Below are 16,451 nucleotides of genomic sequence, written 5' to 3'. Positions count from 1 at the left end.
GCTGCTTCCCTCAGCTGCATTTTCAGTTATTTGTTTTAAAGCATAGGATTGAGCAAGACAAACAAAGCCAGCGCCCCTCTCCTCCCTTCCTCTCCGGCAGTCGCCACTGACTTGAAAGATGGTGGCTGGGAAGGAAGACCGATCCTCCTTCCAGCTCCAGCCTGGCGGTGCGGCAGGCTGGGACAATGCGCTGGGAGCAGCCCCACTATGCTGCTGGGTCCCCTGGGACCGCTGGGACTCCTCGTGCTGCTTCCCCAGCCTCTCCTGGCCCTGTCACCCCAGCTGCCATGCAAGGGAGCCTGGGATTTGGGTTCCCTTGAGCCATTTCCTCTCATTCCATCCCTATGTAGGGGTATGGAAAGTGCTTTCTTCTCTGTTGCAACCCCACCTCCAAGGGGTTGTGCTGCAATGCTGGCAGTCGAGTCTGCACAGTGGAGATTCACCAAGTCCTGCTTTGTGCTCTGCTGCTGGCTGGGTTAAGAGTTTCTCTTTGTCTTTAATTCCAAAATTACACCATGGGTGCAATTCAATTGACCTCTCTGCTTCCCCCTCCATGACTCTGTGAGCACAAAGCATCGGGACATGCATATCCTCTGGGTCTGTGCTTTCAAAAACAAACTCTGCTTTTTCTTTTTTTCTTTCCTTTTTTTTTTTTTATAAGTCTCTCTTATCCTTTATGAGGGTAACGAGTGCAAGCTGTCTTTTTCATGAAATAAGGCTTGCACAGCCGGTGCCTGTGAAACGCTGCTTAAACATCCTCAAAGTGTTTGTGAGAACATTGCAATAACAAAGTGCTCCGTGCGGCTGAAGAATGCCGCGGGAACAAAAGCCACATCAACAGAGCAGGGACTAGGGAATACTAAATAGTTGACAGGAATTTTAATATAAAACTCTCTCTCTTCCTTGTCAGTTAGGGTTTTCAGGAAGCCCTCTGGCTTATCATAAAGCGGCATACAGCACAGACAGGGGCTGGGGAGGTGAAAGGTGGCTTCCTGCCATTCTTCTCTGGAGCTGGGTTCCCATGGGCGGTCATGCCAGTTTGGCTGTGGATTGTTCCACACTTGTGTGATACAAGGAGATCAGGATTACGGCTGCTTCGGGGGACTGGATTTTCATGGGCTAACGGCGAGTTTAGGGTTTTCCAGCCATGAACCGCTTCAATGGACTCTGCAAGGTGTGCTCTGAGCGGAGATACAGACAGGTCTGTATCTCCCATGGAAAAAAAATCTGTGTGCCAGCATGTATGTGCACGTTGCTGCAAATCTCAGTTAAGTTTATGAGTGTTTGTGGGCTTTCTTACCATTTCTGGGCTCTGTGTGTGCTGTTTCTAGGGTGTTGATTTGCTATCATTAGTAAATGATAATATTGTGAATGTAAGGAAAGCATCCTTAGATAGGTGTCTCTAGCTGGTCTCTGCCTGTTGCTGCAGTGTGTAAATTGGAATGGAGGGGGAGCATTTACTGTGTAACTTGAGGGTAGCATGCTGACGATGAAAGCACTAAGCTGTGAGGTGGTGTCTCAATTTACCACTCATTAGAGGAGAGGCAGGCACAGCAGGCAGCTAAGTCTCTGCCAGGCTGCTGCTATCTCTTTTCAAAATTGTTTTAATGTGAAAATATTTGGGAATAAAGTGTTGCTTGAAGCTTGTTACAATCAATGGTGACTTGCTTTATGAGAAGTAGATTGCTGTGCTCTGTAAAAGCCGGTGGAAGTTCTCTTGGACCCGCTCAGTGCACGATGGCGGGTGCTGGTTTTGCTTGCGCAGGTCCCAGTCTCCTGCACTTTCGAACATAATTTCCCCCCTATGGTCTGGATTGGGGCTCCCAGCTCATTGTCAGCTTTTCTCTGCACTCCTGTGCTAATCTTTTGTGTCATGCTAAAGCTGTGGTGAGGGACAGTGTATATTGGGAATTGCACAAAGAGCCAGCTTAACTAAAAATGTCCATTTCTTGTCAGGGCTATAGTGACTGTCTCATGCAGGAATGCTGCTCTGCTTTGTGACAACTGACTGTGATTTGTGTCTTAGACCTCCTCAGTTCCCTATTTTGACAATTTCTTCTGCATTTTTTGACAAAGTTATGGGCGCAGTGAGCCTCTGTGGTGCTGGAGTCTCTCACCATATTGCCACCCACCTTCCAGCTTATGTCAGATGTTCATATTTCTTAGTTCTGTGCACAGTGGCAAAAATGGATGTTCAGCTCCCTGTAATAGCCCTGGTGGTGGGAGCCAAGGAAAGTGAACCATGAGCTGTGAGAAGCCGCTATTCAGTGGCACAGGGAAGGTGTCTCCCTTGGCAGTGGACAAGAGCCAGCCAGCTCAGGGAGAAGGAGTGGGAGACCTCTTGGCACAGGGGAAGCTTTGGGATGGAAGTGATTGTGGAGTCTCCATGGTGGGAGAGATGCTAGGCTGGGTCCTGAGGTGCCAGTGGTAACACTTCTGCAGGACTTGAATCCCATGTGCTTTATATTTGAAATGTGAGTTGGTTTGAAGGTGCAGAGCCACAAGCAGCCTCCTCCCCTGTTTGAGGATCCAACAAACTCCAGAGAGTAAAATACTCAGTGTAGTGAGACTGGACCTACCTTTTGGTCCTGCCAGGGAAAGACAGTTTCTCTTTAGAAGCCTGATTTTATGCTGAGCAATCAAGCAGGGATGAGGTGCAGAGCAATGAAATCTCACCGCGTTTGCCCTCCCATGGTAAAGGAGCGAGGAACCAGTTCCCCTCCTTGGCAGCTTCTGCTGAATTTCTTGTCTTCTGTTTGTTCTCAAAATAATACAGGTCAGATGTTGGATTTTTTCTTTTCTTTTCCTTGTCAGTAAAACAAGGATCTTGACAAATGTCTTGGGGGATAATCAGGTATTTACAGGAACTGACATGCTGAGCTGCTGCTGGAAGCCAACATCAAAAAATAAGTATCATTTTATTAATAAGCTCAATGCTTCTTGAATCAGGAGGAGAAATGAGCCTAAATCAACACAGCATCCATCCTCTCCAAACTCAGCGAGAGAAAACATACTCACCCCAGCTAATGGGGTGATGCATACAGAGCCCGCTCCAGCACAGATGCCTTGCAGACAGGATTGTGCTGATCCTCGCAGCTTCCTCTGGAGTAGAGGAGTGCTGCTATTTCTGTATTACCCATTTGGAAATTAAATATTTAAATGAATTGCTTAGAGAAGCCGTGTTAGAAATCAGCGTCAGAGACAGACTGCCAGCTTTTCCTTTCTAATGGCTTATCAGACCTTTCCTTACACTTGCAAGAGTTGTGAGTGGAGACTTGTGTATGCTCAATAAACACTCGTTTTGTGGCATTCCTCTCTGTTGCTCGATTTTTGCATTGCTTTTTAGCACCCTTCCCAGTCCCCTTTTGCTGCAGAGAGACCTGTTGTCCGTGGGGTTCACAAAGTGACAGTGTTCACCATGACAGTTCCTTTGGGCTGTGTGACTGCTTCTAGAAATGCCACGTGTCTGCATTTCTAAAGGCTGTGGGGCAGTGTGTGGGTGAAAGGGGGGATGCTCACTGATCACACACAGTGGCTGTTTTCCCACTTAACAGGGTGACTCCGGTGTCTCTCTTCAGATTACAATCCCTCGAGGAAGTGATGGGTTTGGCTTCACAATCTGCTGTGACTCCCCAGTCCGTGTGCAGGCAGTGGACTCTGGTAAGAGATTAGATATTTTTCATCCCTCTTGATTTGAATGAATGACTCTGCTCCTTTTTTGCTTCCCAGAGCATGTTGTGATTCAGAAGCTCCCATGCCTTGTACCTCCCTGATTACCTCCAAGAAACTTCACTTAATGAGTTCTCTGTTGCCTCTAATGAGGTCAGAGGCCACAGGGTTAGCCTCTGGATGTCACTATTTTGGCAGTGTGTTGCAGTAATTTGCAGAGATTTTGTTCCCTTCCCTCTTCAACCTGAGAGCTGTCCGGCTAGTTGGGAGACCTATGGAAAGCATCCTGGGGAGGGGTATCAGATAGGGGAGCAGGATCTCGGGAGCCCTCAGTTGCCTGACTAGATCGTCTTGGTGTGGACCTGCAGGATGGACTTGGTGTCTCTGTTGTACCCTGGTGCTCCCCACTGCACACCAGGAAACTCAGGAAGTTCATGCAGTAGCTCTGAGAGAGTGTTTATGACTGTCCCAGGTGCTCTGTGTGTGTGTGTGTGCACGTGCATGTTGGAAGGTGAAGCTCCAGGCTCAGCTAGCCCCACTTCATTTTCAGGTGTGGATGTTAGGGGAAACAGACTGGGTTTGGAGGAGTGAGTGGTGCAAGCCTGGAAGCTGTGCTATTTGGGTGTCCACTAGCCCCAGGGCTTCTCCTCCCCCTTATACTCTCAGGTCTCTGTCTAGCAGGTGACAGGCATTTGTTTCTTCTCTCTGTAGGTGGCCCAGCAGAAAAGGCTGGTCTGCAGCAGCTTGACACGGTGCTGCAGCTGAATGAGCAGCCTGTGGAGCACTGGAAATGTGTGGAGCTGGCACATGAAATCCGGTGAGTATTCACCCAAAGCATGAGTGCAGGGCTCTGGGAGAGACGGTTTGAAGGAGACCAGGGCAGGGGAGCGGGAGCTTTGGGTAGCTACAGGAATGGGAAACCTTTGAGGGGTGCAGGAGACTGGGAAAGGACTCTCTGGAGTGGAAGAAGAAAGTATGCAGGGGCTGGGGAGGGCAGGACAGGGGCAGAGGCATTACAGGGATGAAGGACTGCAGGGCTCGTGGCTGGCTGAATGATGTGAGGTGCCTCACTCCCTACTGCTACATCTCTGATTTGGCCCATGCCATCTCTTTCAGGAACTGTCCCACCGAGATCATACTGCTGGTCTGGAGACTTGTCCCGCAGGTCAAGTCAGGACATGAAGGTATGATCCGCAGATCATCCTGCAAGTCTGCCTACGACCTCCAGTCACCACCCAACAAGCGGGAAAAGAACAGCACCATGCCCCCACGGCCCGAGCAGCGCCGGAGCTGCCACATACTGTATGATGGGAGTGATGGGCTGGTGCTGAACAGCTGGGAGAGGTACACGGAGATTGGCAAGCGGAGCCAAAACACCATGCCACCCCTTTCCCGGGTCCCCTCCACTGCAGACCAGAACTACATCATCTTGGCACCTTTGAACCCGGGAAGCCAGGTAGGGCTGCTTTCCAGCCCCACACTCAAGTTACTGCACGTGGCTGTTGGCTGTGCTTGCTGGATCCTCTCTTGGCCGGTGCTTCAGCCTTATCAAGCATCTTCTCTAAACTTTTGCGAGAGCACATGCCATTTTTACAAGCCAGACCTGTGTCCCTTGGTAAAGCTTTCACTAATTTCCTAAAACATTTACCACTAGGATTGTAGAGCTGGGGTGAATGACCTGCTGCCTCCTCCCAGGGCTCACTCAAGGGGTAAGGATATGGGAACTGTTTCCACTGCATAGACCCCAGTGCAAGTCATTACTCTCATTTTCTACTGGTAATAGGGCAAGAATTATTTTCACCTCTCTTGAGTGCTTTGGTTTTGATAGGTTTTGCATGCTAAAATTTGCAGTTGGTTGTTGTAAAGTCTACCTCAAGCCTACTTCAGGTGACTGTGTCCTTTCTGGATTGTGTCTTATAGCTGCTGAGGCCTGTCTATCAAGAGAACAACTCTACTGTGGGTAAGTTGCCGATGTGCTGAAAAAACTGCTCAGAACACCTAGCAGAGCTAGACATGGTCCTTCTAGCACTATCGAATCCTTGCCTTTAGCTCTGCAATGCTGCAATGGAGTCCCTCATGTTTTGAGAACAGTGGCAGAAGCCTGGAGCTTTTGGGTAGTATAATCTTCCTACTCTCTGCATGAAACATAAAAGCAAGATCCCTACTTTCAAGCCCAGAGGAGAACACAGCTCCTAGTGTCACTGGATGAGCTTCAGGGTGAGAAGGTCTCTGTGGGAGCTGACAGAGCAGCTGAAGGGAGGCTGGTGGCAGGGACTTTCCATCAGGGGCACGATGAAAGCATGAAGTGTGAAAGTGCTAAGCGTTGTACTTGTGGTGGTTCCCCAGATGTGTCTGTGGGCCTGTCTGTGACGTGTTTCCCTTCTCAAGCATGATGGCATGCTAGGGGAGTGCTAATACTGTGGCCCCTGCTTTGAGGTTCATTTTATTACTAAGGGAGTGAGGATGGCTGTGACTTGAATTTGTACAAACAGTAGTGCAGGTTGATGTGCCAGAATTGAGGAATACTCATTTCCAGGGCTGCTACAAGGTCTCTGGCAGTCTCTGGACCAGCTCTTCTCAAAACCCTTTTGAAGCATAAACTCATTTTCTGCAACAGGTATGCTGGAGTATTCCTGGAGAACCAGGTATGGTTGGGCTTGCAGGAAGAGTGGGATGAGGTGTGTGGCAGGGCTGGGAACTGTATGAATCCTGGTCCATGCAGAAACACCTGTTGCCTGCTCTTTGATTTGGGAGCTTTGAGAGGCCACACTTGCACCCTGGTCTATTAGGATGCCCTTAGGATGAGCTGTGTGTTCATAGCAGAGCTGACCTCCTAGGCATGATCTTGCTGGAGTGTCTTTAACTCAGCAGTCCCTCCCTCCTGCAGGCACAGCTATCAGCACAATTTCCAGCTAGAAAATTTTGTGTTGCCTATAAAGGTGGGTCAGTGTCCACAGAAGGCAAAGTGTGGGGCTGGCAAAGCCATGGTGGGCATGCTGGGGAGCAGGAGGGAGCAGCATGGGTCTGAGGCCCCTGTGCCTTGGATGCTCCCAGCCCTGGAGATCTGCAGCCAGAAGAATTTTCCACAGATCAACTGCAGGGATAATACTGTGGATAATTGCAACGCTTCCCCACTGTTTGTGGATCCTGTGAAAAGATGAGCTGGACCACGGGGACTTGTTCTTATAGTAGGGTGGAATTTGAAAGGCTTGGGCTTCTTCCCATAATAGATTTTATTGATTGTTTTCAGTTTATTTAATGTTAAGTCTTCAGAGGGAAAAATGTATTAGTTAACCTGAGCAGTGATTAAGCGTGGCAGTGTGAAGCTGGCCACCAGTCACACCAGGAGAGGAGCTGACGCTTCAGGCAGGCTGGATGTGTTTTGAGCCAGCGTGCAGAAAACAGGACTTGTGCAGATGATGAGTTCCTCTGATAAAATGAGGTGATTTAGGGATAAGAGGAAAAGCAGATCCTGAACAGTCCAGACAGATTGTTCTGTGTTGAGCTCTCTTGTGCTTTGATTTTATCTGGCAGTGCAACCATGAAAAAGGGAAAAGAGAAAATGTCAGGTTTATTGCACTTAGAGGTGGAAACAACCTTTTAGGTCACAAGGGCCACCCCCCTGCAAAGGCAGGTTGTTAAAGCAAGCAGCAAACAGCAGGTCTGGATTGCCAACAGAGCATGGTCTGGCTCTGCTGGCGTTTATCTGAACATAAATGCGCTATTTCCTAATACTTAATGGAATATGTAATGTTGGGTAGGTTTGTATATTTGCTTTGGATGAGACCTTATCTGCTCTGAGCCATGTTTAGGAGTGTTTTGGCTCATTTCTGCTTAGGAAGGTTATGGGTATCTGTTACAGTGCAAAGGCAGAAGCCACTGTGCAGAAGGCTGCTGTGGTGGGAGCAGAAACCCCCAGGGCTGGGTGGCTGGAGGGAGGGATGCTGGGGGGTCTCTGCTGGGACGCCCCTCTCGCAGTGAGTTGCAGGAGGGTTTGCTCATACATGTTCCTGAGACATTGCTGGGGGGGAGAATGGGCTAATGCTCCAGCTTCTCACCTGGATATGTTAAAATCCGAGTGGGGAGGCCTGCTTGCTGGACCCAGGCTGGCTTGGTTCGTCAGCCTCAGGAGGGAGAGAGGAAGGAAATACTTTGATTTTTCAGTGGGTCTTCTTTTGAAGAAGGCATGAATTTTTGGTTAGAGAGACATTCAGTTCCTGTTGGAATTGTTGCCTGTGAGTTTTAGGACAGAGCACAGGTTGCTGGTGCCCAGCAGGACATGGTCTGGGGTTAAGGGCTCTTGGAGAACACAGTCCTGTCCCACCTTCTCTCCCCAGCGTGGTAGGTCCTGCTGCTGCTATGGTGGGAGTTTGTGTATGGCAGGAGAGGTGTGCCTTGTGTGACTGGGGACATCAGGGATGGCCAAAACTCTATGCTGCGATCACCAAAGAATGCTGAGGCCCTTGGGCCTAATGGAATAATGTCATTAATGAGAAATATTTCACAGCTGCTCCCCGCTTGGCAGCTGTGCTGTCCCAGCACACCTGACAGCAGAGTAGCCCAGTGGGCAGCAGCTTGGCAGCTCCTTTCTGGTTCTGGTCCTGTGTGTTGGTCTCATCCCAGCTCCATGTGATGGATCTGGGGAGGAGGATGCATAAAGCCATCCTTAGCACTGCTGCCTCCAACAGATAACCCATGAAACCATCTAGCTGCTCACAGCCAGTTGTGCATACAGCACTGGCTCCCAGCAGTCTGGGATGCTCTCACCTCATTGTGCTGGTGCTGAGAAAATGGTAGTTTCTGTCCAGGCAAAGCATCCTCAGGGCACCCCACAACCCATGCCTGCACTTGTGAGACAAAATGCTGGTGGGAGCTTGCTGGGTGTATTCAAAGGCTTTCCTCTGGGCTGGGAGGAAAGGGCTTAGAAATCCTATATAGCAGCAATTGCCTGGCAATAGGGGAAGGAAGGACTCATCCATGCAGCAGCTAATGGGGAACAGTGATAATTGTTGTTAATTATCAATAATGCTTTTAATCACAGGATTATGAATTACATTAGAGATTCTGGGACAGGTTTGACATTGCACCTAATATCTCCTGGCCTCTAGCAACACAGACTGGCAGATGTGGAGTGGCCACAGTAGCTGGTGTTGGCTTGTTCGGAAAAGTCATAGCTCTGCTCAACCAGTTGAGGTGGGAGTCTGCAAAGGAAAGCCTATGTGTAATCACTCCTTTGAATGAGGATAACGGCTTTCTGCCATGAAGAGGGACAGAGTGAAAAAACAGTCAGGCTGCTTGGACTTTTTCTAGCACTGAAATTTAATGCTGAAAAACAGTGGATAATATTGTGCCAGCCTCATGCAAAATGAGGTCATCCTTTATAAATACACCCCCATGTCTAAGTAACCTTCACATCCCTGGGAGTGATTTGGAAAGAAATGGATTGATCCCATGTGCATGAATGTGTTTATCATTTCTGTCCCTTTCTCTGACACCTCCAGTCTTAGTATCTTCTGAAAACTGTTATTAACCCACTACCCACCACCGCATGATGTGAAATTCCTGCACTTTGCTAACTCCCATGCCCAGAATCCAGGGCAGGCAGGGCTTGTGTGGATAAAAATGTCCTGAGGTTTAAATTTCCAGTGTTTTGGGGTTTTTTCCCCCCACCTGAGTTAGTCACAGATGGTTTTCCTCTCCCTGGAAAGGGAAGGGTGATAGTTCAGTGGTGGAGGCAGGTGTTCCCTGATGGTGGGAACATCCTTGGTGCTCCTGTGATTCAAGAATGACCATTTAAAGTCATGTTTGGGATTGTTCTGTATTTCTTATTTCATACTTTCAGTACTGCATAGGGAGGTTTGTATAATAGCACCACATCTCTTCCTCCAAAGTACCGTATTCATAAATTGTGCAGAAGGCAGCGTACACCCAAACAGAGGCAGATACACTGGCCTGCAGCTGAGCTTGCTGTGACTTCCTTGGGTTTGGGTTTGTACATGCATAGATATGTTTGTGCTGCTGGTGTGTTCCAGTTAAGTCCTTAGTCCAGCAAGTGAGTAGCTTTTGATTGAGCAGAAATGTCAAGGGACATCTCATTTTGTATTGAATGAAGTCAATGCTGTTATTTCATGAATCACTGGGAAACTTTGATAGCAGAGTGACGAACGTCCCTGCAGCTCTTGGCTCCAGCTGTTCTCCTTACGCTTTTATGTGCCCTCCTCCAGCCTGTGAGAGCAGGAGCTAAACTGGCAGCATGTAGCAGCTCTGTGGGAGCTCTCTTCTGATTCTGTGTTTCTTTCTGCTTCCTCTGTCGGTCCAGGAAATGCATGTAAAGGGAAATCGCACACAGGGTCTGGGAGAAAATCCAGGCTGATGAAGACTGTGCAGACGATGAAGAGCTACGGGAACTACCAGAACTGTACCATAGTGAGGCCACACATCCCGCACTCCAGCTATGGCACATATGTGACACTGGCTCCCAAAGTGCTGGTGTTCCCTGTCTTTGTGCAGGTAAGCACAGCTGGAAGTGAGATGTTATGGATCTAATGCAATCAGTGCCCAGCACAGCAGGTTGTATTAAAGCTTGCTGCTGTAGGTTGAGTCCAGGCTGTCACACAAGGTGGATATATTTCCCAGCAATATATACCATGAATGCATGGATCCTCTGTCATCCACAGCTCTGTCCTCTGGAGCTGGCTGTACCCAGCACCAGTGCTGGGTACTTTCTCAAAGCGAATTGTGTCCTGCCCAGGCAATTCTCAGTTGGAGATTTTTCCCTTTCGGCTTTCAAATCTGGTCCTCAGATGCTTGCTTGAGTCAGGAGAAGGTATCCCAGCTTCTGGGCTTCAGCAACCAACTTAGTGTAATTGAAGATTAATGTGGTTTCTTCACGTGGGTTCTTTGTGCTGTTAATTATGGTGTGCAAACAAAGGTTTTTTAGTTTAGCTGGTGGCCAGCACTAAAATAATGGAAAAGGATCCAGTGCAGTAATGGCTTGACAGAGGATGTTCTCACTCCCCAGTTCCTTAAATTATTTTCTTAAAACTTAGCCCTCAGTTTGGTGGTAGTAGCTCTAACTACCTCTGTGTCTTCCATCTTGTCCTTCATATGGCCAGGACCCCAGAAAACCTCATCTGAGCCTGTATGTTTAAGTCTGTTACTCATGAATACCTTCATCTCTGAGACTGTGGGGAACCATCCATCCTCCCCTGCTAGCAGCAATGACACTGTCATGTCAGCTCAGACTGGTGATTTCCTTTGGGCCGAAACCCATGACCTGTGTTGTCTATCACTTCGGCCCGAGCCAGTGGACTGCTTGGGGGCAAATGTAGGGCTAGGCTGGTACTGGGGGGCAGGCTTACACTCACCTCATCCTCCTCAGCGGCACCCAGGTGGCCATTCATGTTAGCACCAGTGCATTCACCAGTCCTGGCTGTGTGCACAATTTGCCTTTTGGTAAGAACACAACTGGCACTTTTGCCTCTTTACTCCTGAAACTTGTGTCTTGGATTGAGTCTGGGGTGTTTCTGCCACTTCAGGAACGGGTTTTTATGCTTCACACTGCCTCATACTGGAAGGCCCCTTTCCAGGTACCCTCATGTGCCTGCTGGGCATGCTGCTCAGGAGGATCATCCTGGGCTGGTTTTGCAGGGTTTGTTCTGCAGTCAGGACAACTGAACCTGTCCTGTTCTTCTCCAGCATTAAACAGAGAAGGTGCTGACTGGGGAGCTGAGCGTGCAGCAGCGTGGCACGAGGAAAGGCAGCCTTCTTAAAGTTGCTTTAAGAAGCAACTGTGAGAGTGATCCATAAAATCATGTAGCAAATACTCTATTCTGAGAGATGTGAGAACCTAATGTACCACCGTTGTGGTTGTGTTTCCTGCTAAAAAGCGCCCATAACCAAGCCTGCACTGTGCAGAACAGTTAACGTACAGAGGCAAGCGGCTGATTGTCTTTTTATAGATGGGTCTGACGTAGGTGTAAAGTGTAAGGCTTTCTTTTTGTCGTGTAGCTGGACTGCAGACTTTCTGTCCTTTTGAGCACAGTGTGGGGTGGCTTCTTCCTGAATGAGTTACAGCTTAAAGTGAAGACAAAGCGGGTCTGGTGGGCGGAAAATTTTTCTGGCAAACCACACTTCCAGTGGAAGGTTTGACTGTTTCTTTCTTTTTTTTTTTTCTTCTTTTTTTTTTCTTCCCCCCCCCCCCTTTCAAATGTAGCCTCTAGATCTTTGCAACCCAGCCCGGACTCTGCTTCTGTCAGAGGAGCTGCTTCTTCATGAGAGCAGAAGCAGGACTATACAGGTAAGACTCTTTCCATGCTGTCTGAGCTTTCTAAGCATGCTCTTCTGCAGTCTTATATAGTAGATTGAGAAGGGCAATGTTTTACTGTGCAGTACTTATATTAATATATGATATTTGGAAAAACTTGTAGTCAGTTTATCATGGGATAAACTAAATATCAAAACTCTTCTTTGCTAGAAATCAACTTTTTTTTCTTGTCTTCCTTCATGCTCACTAGGAAGAAACTGCACGTGGCAAATGCATGGCAGTCACAGCCCAGCAGTTGAGGCCACTGGCAGACTCAGAAAGAGGGAGTTTAAGAATATTTTGTGCCAGGTTAGAGAACTAGACAGAGAACTTGTTACAGCGGTTTTCAGAAATTTAGTTCCTGAAACAGGTTACATGTCCAAATTCCTCTCTTTTTTTCTTACTTCAGCTTCTTTTCTGCAATGTTATCAGAGGGCTGTTAAAAATCTGGGGAAACAACTAAGCTTTGGCTACATGCTGAACCTGTTTATGTGACAACTTTCAACATGCAAACTGGCAGAGTTTGGATGTGTTGATTACGTTTGCTGCTGGCTTCACTTGCACGCAACTGTCAAGTCTGCAAAGCCCTGGAATTTGGGACAGAGGAAGCGGCAGCTGGGAGAACCCACTCATGCATTGCTCACTAGTGCTGGAGGAAACTGCTGTTTCTCTGGGGGCATTTTCAGAGAACCTCACCACTGTACAGAATAATTTTGTTTTGAATTTAGTTGGAGTGAAGAACGTCTCATCTTCACAGAGCGTAAAGGAATTTTTACTTGACTAATCTTAGTTTCTGGGTAACACCTTCTGGGTGGCCAACAGCAGAATCCCAGAGATGGCTCATATCACTGGCCTGTACAAAAGAGTACAAGACTGTGTTAACTGACTTCTCTCTCTTTCTGGTTTTCAATGTGTAATTCATCCCTTGCTTTGGCTTGAATCACTATTTCTTTTTTTGCCAAAGTACATGAAAAATTGCATGATCAGTTAGGAAACTTGGCACTGATTTGTAAATAAAACTCTTCCCCTGTCTGTCCTGCTGTTCTTTGCTGCTCAGGGTCTTCTGGGCACCTGCATGAATGAAAATCAAGTAAACACATGTGCTACGATGGCTTGGAAATATGGTGGCCAGCCTGAAGTCAGGATGCTTCTTCTGGGTGGTTTGGAGTTGCTTGCTTTCAGGTCAGACTCAGATGTCTGTAGTAGCAGCCAAATGTGGAATAATTATGAATAACTACTGCCATTTGCAGCCTGGGTGGAGTATGTGTGTGTATGGGGGTGTTTGTATTTAGATGATGGAGAGTGTCAGGACAAGCATGTTTGGAGGAGGTGTGCTGCTCTGTCTCCAAATGGCCATATTAGCCATTTCAGAGACCCAGCTGTGGGCAGGATCAGAAGGAGGCTGTCTCAGGGAAAGGACTCTGCTTATGATGCCCTAAAGATGAGCGTGAGGCTGGAAGAGGATTTCCCAGTTGGAGCTGCTGCCAGGAAAGGGCAGGATGCTGTACACTGGCCAAGAACGTGAGACGGTGTTTGAGAATGATGGTGCCTTGAGGCCATGATGTCTGTGTAAGCCTGGCAGAGGGGCAAGGCAAGAGACTGTGACTAAGCATCATGAAAAAATAGAAGCAGTGAATGGGAACAAGCATGTGGCAGCATCTGCTTTGGAAGGCAAGAGTCTTTCCTTCGGTGTGAACCCAGCTGGGGTGCTGAGCCCTGTGACAGTTGTAGGTAGCAACACTGGGACATTAGGCATGTCCCTGGAGAAGGGCTTTCTCACGTCTGCAGTGTGTCACAGGGTTATGGCAGGCTTTGCAGAGCTTCAAGGAATCAGATCAGGTGTCTGGAAAGCCAGAGACGCCCCTTCTCCAGCAGAGCAAGGGTGTCTGCTTTGGTTCTAGTGGTCTGTGAGATAAAAGAACCTAAACGTCTGAAGCCAGCAAGACCTAAAATTGCATGGACACAATGGAGCTTCCCCTGGTACAGAAGGGCTCTGACTTCTCTTTTTGCTGGACTTGAGCTCACTCCCTCTCCAGCCTTCTCTGCTGTCCAAACAGAGGCTGTCTGGTTTCTGATTGGTTCTTTCTTCCTTGTTGCATGTGGTTTTCTATTTTTCCACTGCTCTTCCCACCTAGCCTCTCTCAAACTGGACCACTGCTCCTGTGGTTTGCAGGACTCTTTTCTGTATGTTATTCTTCTTTGGCCAAGTGGCTCGAGAGAGGAGGGCCCAGGTGCGGGGGCTGGAGATGGAGGTCCTGTTTCTCTCTTCCCCCGCCCCCAGGATCTTTTTCTCTTGGCAGTTTCCATGTCAGGCACTGCATCCTTGTCACTGAGCAAAGTCTCTCCCATCTCCTGAAGGAGTCAACCTATCTCCCTGGAGGCTTGCCAGGATCTGTCCTTTCCCTGACCTTACCTCTGGGGCAATCCTTATTCAGGCCTTAGTCACATCCTGTCTAGACTTTGTTGCAATTCCTGCTTTTATGGTCTTCTGAAATCCCTCCAGCCTGCGGAGTGCCAGAGGAACCACCATGATGCAGGTGATTGTGCACAAGGTGTCAAACATGGGCTTTGCCCTTGTTGGTCTGTCTCTAATGTACCTGGAGGCAACTTTCCAAAGTCCTGTGATTGCTTCACAGCGTAGGCCATGCTCACCCCCTTCTCAGCTCTCTTTTCTGCCATCCTGGCAGGGTCTGCAGATCAGGATGGTCCTCCCCGGAACTCTGAAAGCCCCCCGCTCTGCCAGGAGTCTGGAGGACATGGGCCAGCATGCCCAGGTTTTGTGCTCTTCTCTGCAGAGCAAGAGGTTTTTCTCTGTCATCCCCAGTGTTGCACAGCAAGTTACCGGCACTCCTGGCCTGGGATGGGGTTGCCAGCTCCCTGTCTCAGCAGGTGGCTGAATCTGGCCAACACAGTGGGTAGACAAAAACCCTACTCCCAGGCACAGGTGTTTCAAGATCTTGTTTTCAGCCTTTTTTAGACATTTTCATTTGGGTGAGAATACCAGAAACCTGCACTTACCTCTTCCCTCCACCACACTAGTCCCACTTACTCTGTCCCTTCTTCTTCACTGCCTTTTCCTTCACTGCCTTTCACCATTTCGTCATCTGCACAGCCACTGCTTATGCTAGTGTTTGAGAGTGAGTGCATGACCCATTGAGGTCTTCAGTGCCTGCTCTCCCCTGATGTTCAAGGTAGAATAATATTTGATTCAGATAAGCCAAAGTTCAAGGTTTGACAGCTAAAGCCTTCACCATGGATCTCCTTTTGGCAAGTGTGGTGGTGTATCTTCATCAAAGTCTAGCTGAGCATATAAACTCCTTCCTGAGTGTATAAATTTCTTGCCAATAATCTTGGCAGAAAAAAATGTGCAAGGCGGTAAAAGAGGGTAAATGCACTGTGGGCTAAAAGACTGCCGAGACATCTCAGAGAACATGCATTTAATATGGATACATGCAGAAGTAAAAATCCAGGAGCAAAGGAGCAGGTCATGCTTAGAGAGCTAGAGCTAGGGCTGTAGCATGGAAAGCAATGTCTCAAAGGCTTTAGTGTGTTGCTGAAGGATGGTAAAGTTTCCCCTCACCTGGGAAGTTCACGCTCACCTCCGAAGTGCCGTGACCATGTATGTACACCTACCCCACCTGAAAAGCCTAGACTGCTTCTCTTTTTAGACTGGCACTCAGCTGATTGAGGTGCAATGTACAAATGTACAAAGCTGTTATAACTGGATTACTTTTAATCATGTTCTCCTATTGCTGTGGCCTCTGTGAAAACTAAGTGAGTAACTGCCAGGGCAAAGCTGTAGCCAAGAAAGCTATGACTTTGAAGCATATGATCAGGGGAGCACTGAACAGAAGTGACTGCGTGATATCACCCTGTATGTGGGGACCTGTGTTATTCTTGGTCTGATGAGTCCAACAGTGATGTCTACTTCATAGAGGATGCTCAGAATTTGGATGGTCTCACAAGAGGGCTACAAGGATAAATCAAGATCTGAAAAAATTGAGAAAGATTAAGAAAGCTTCATCCATTTAGCTCAACTGAATGAATGAGGGCACATGAACTCTGCAGATACAACCCGCATACTGGTGTCACTGGAGTTTCTCTTTGGGGTTGCAACCAATTCTTCTGGAGAAGAATCCAGTACTGGTAAACAGAAAATGTGTGTGGCTCAGTCCTAGGGGTGGATACCTGTCTTAAGAGCTCCCCACCACGAATTATAGGATTTCTCTAGCCAGCTGCAGGCACCATTCTCTGGCCAGCAATGCAGGTGATTTTCACCATGTTTTCCTTTGGCATCTGAAAGCTTTATCATGAAAGTCCTGCCTCTGCTTCCTCAGCTCCCTCTGTTTTGCTGGGCACAGCTACGAGACTATTGCTAGAGAGAGAGAGGACGATGTCTCAGGAAGCATCAGCTGGCTCAGGCTTTTCCTGCCGAGCACTGGGACAACCAGGCAGGGTTTGCACTGGTCCATTTTGC

The 16,451-nt window shown here is 48.2% G+C and overlaps 1 protein-coding gene across 3 annotated transcripts in view; it reads left to right on the top strand.

Moving 5' to 3' along the window:
* The window catches only part of RGS3 (regulator of G protein signaling 3), a 70,790-nt gene that overhangs the window by 4,317 nt on the left and 50,022 nt on the right, over positions 1-16,451 (top strand). The window contains exons 1-7 of one of the 3 annotated variants that reach the window (XM_049832865.1): positions 993-1,201; positions 3,579-3,660; positions 4,381-4,486; positions 4,786-5,125; positions 5,590-5,629; positions 9,989-10,179; positions 11,885-11,968. In XM_049832865.1, coding sequence (XP_049688822.1) covers positions 1,148-1,201; positions 3,579-3,660; positions 4,381-4,486; positions 4,786-5,125; positions 5,590-5,629; positions 9,989-10,179; positions 11,885-11,968 — 897 coding nt within the window. In that variant the 5' untranslated portion in view covers positions 993-1,147. Of the gene's footprint in view, positions 1-992; positions 1,202-3,554; positions 3,661-4,380; positions 4,487-4,785; positions 5,126-5,589; positions 5,630-9,988; positions 10,180-11,884; positions 11,969-16,451 lie in introns of those variants that run through there. The other 2 variants (XM_049832864.1, XM_049832863.1) reach the window with 2 other exon arrangements.

Source organism: Accipiter gentilis, chromosome 29 (assembly GCF_929443795.1).
Source record: "Accipiter gentilis chromosome 29, bAccGen1.1, whole genome shotgun sequence".
Lineage (NCBI taxonomy): Eukaryota > Metazoa > Chordata > Aves > Accipitriformes > Accipitridae > Astur > Astur gentilis.
Note: the sequence above shows the minus strand (reverse complement) of the source record. Positions and strands in the feature narration are given on the sequence as shown.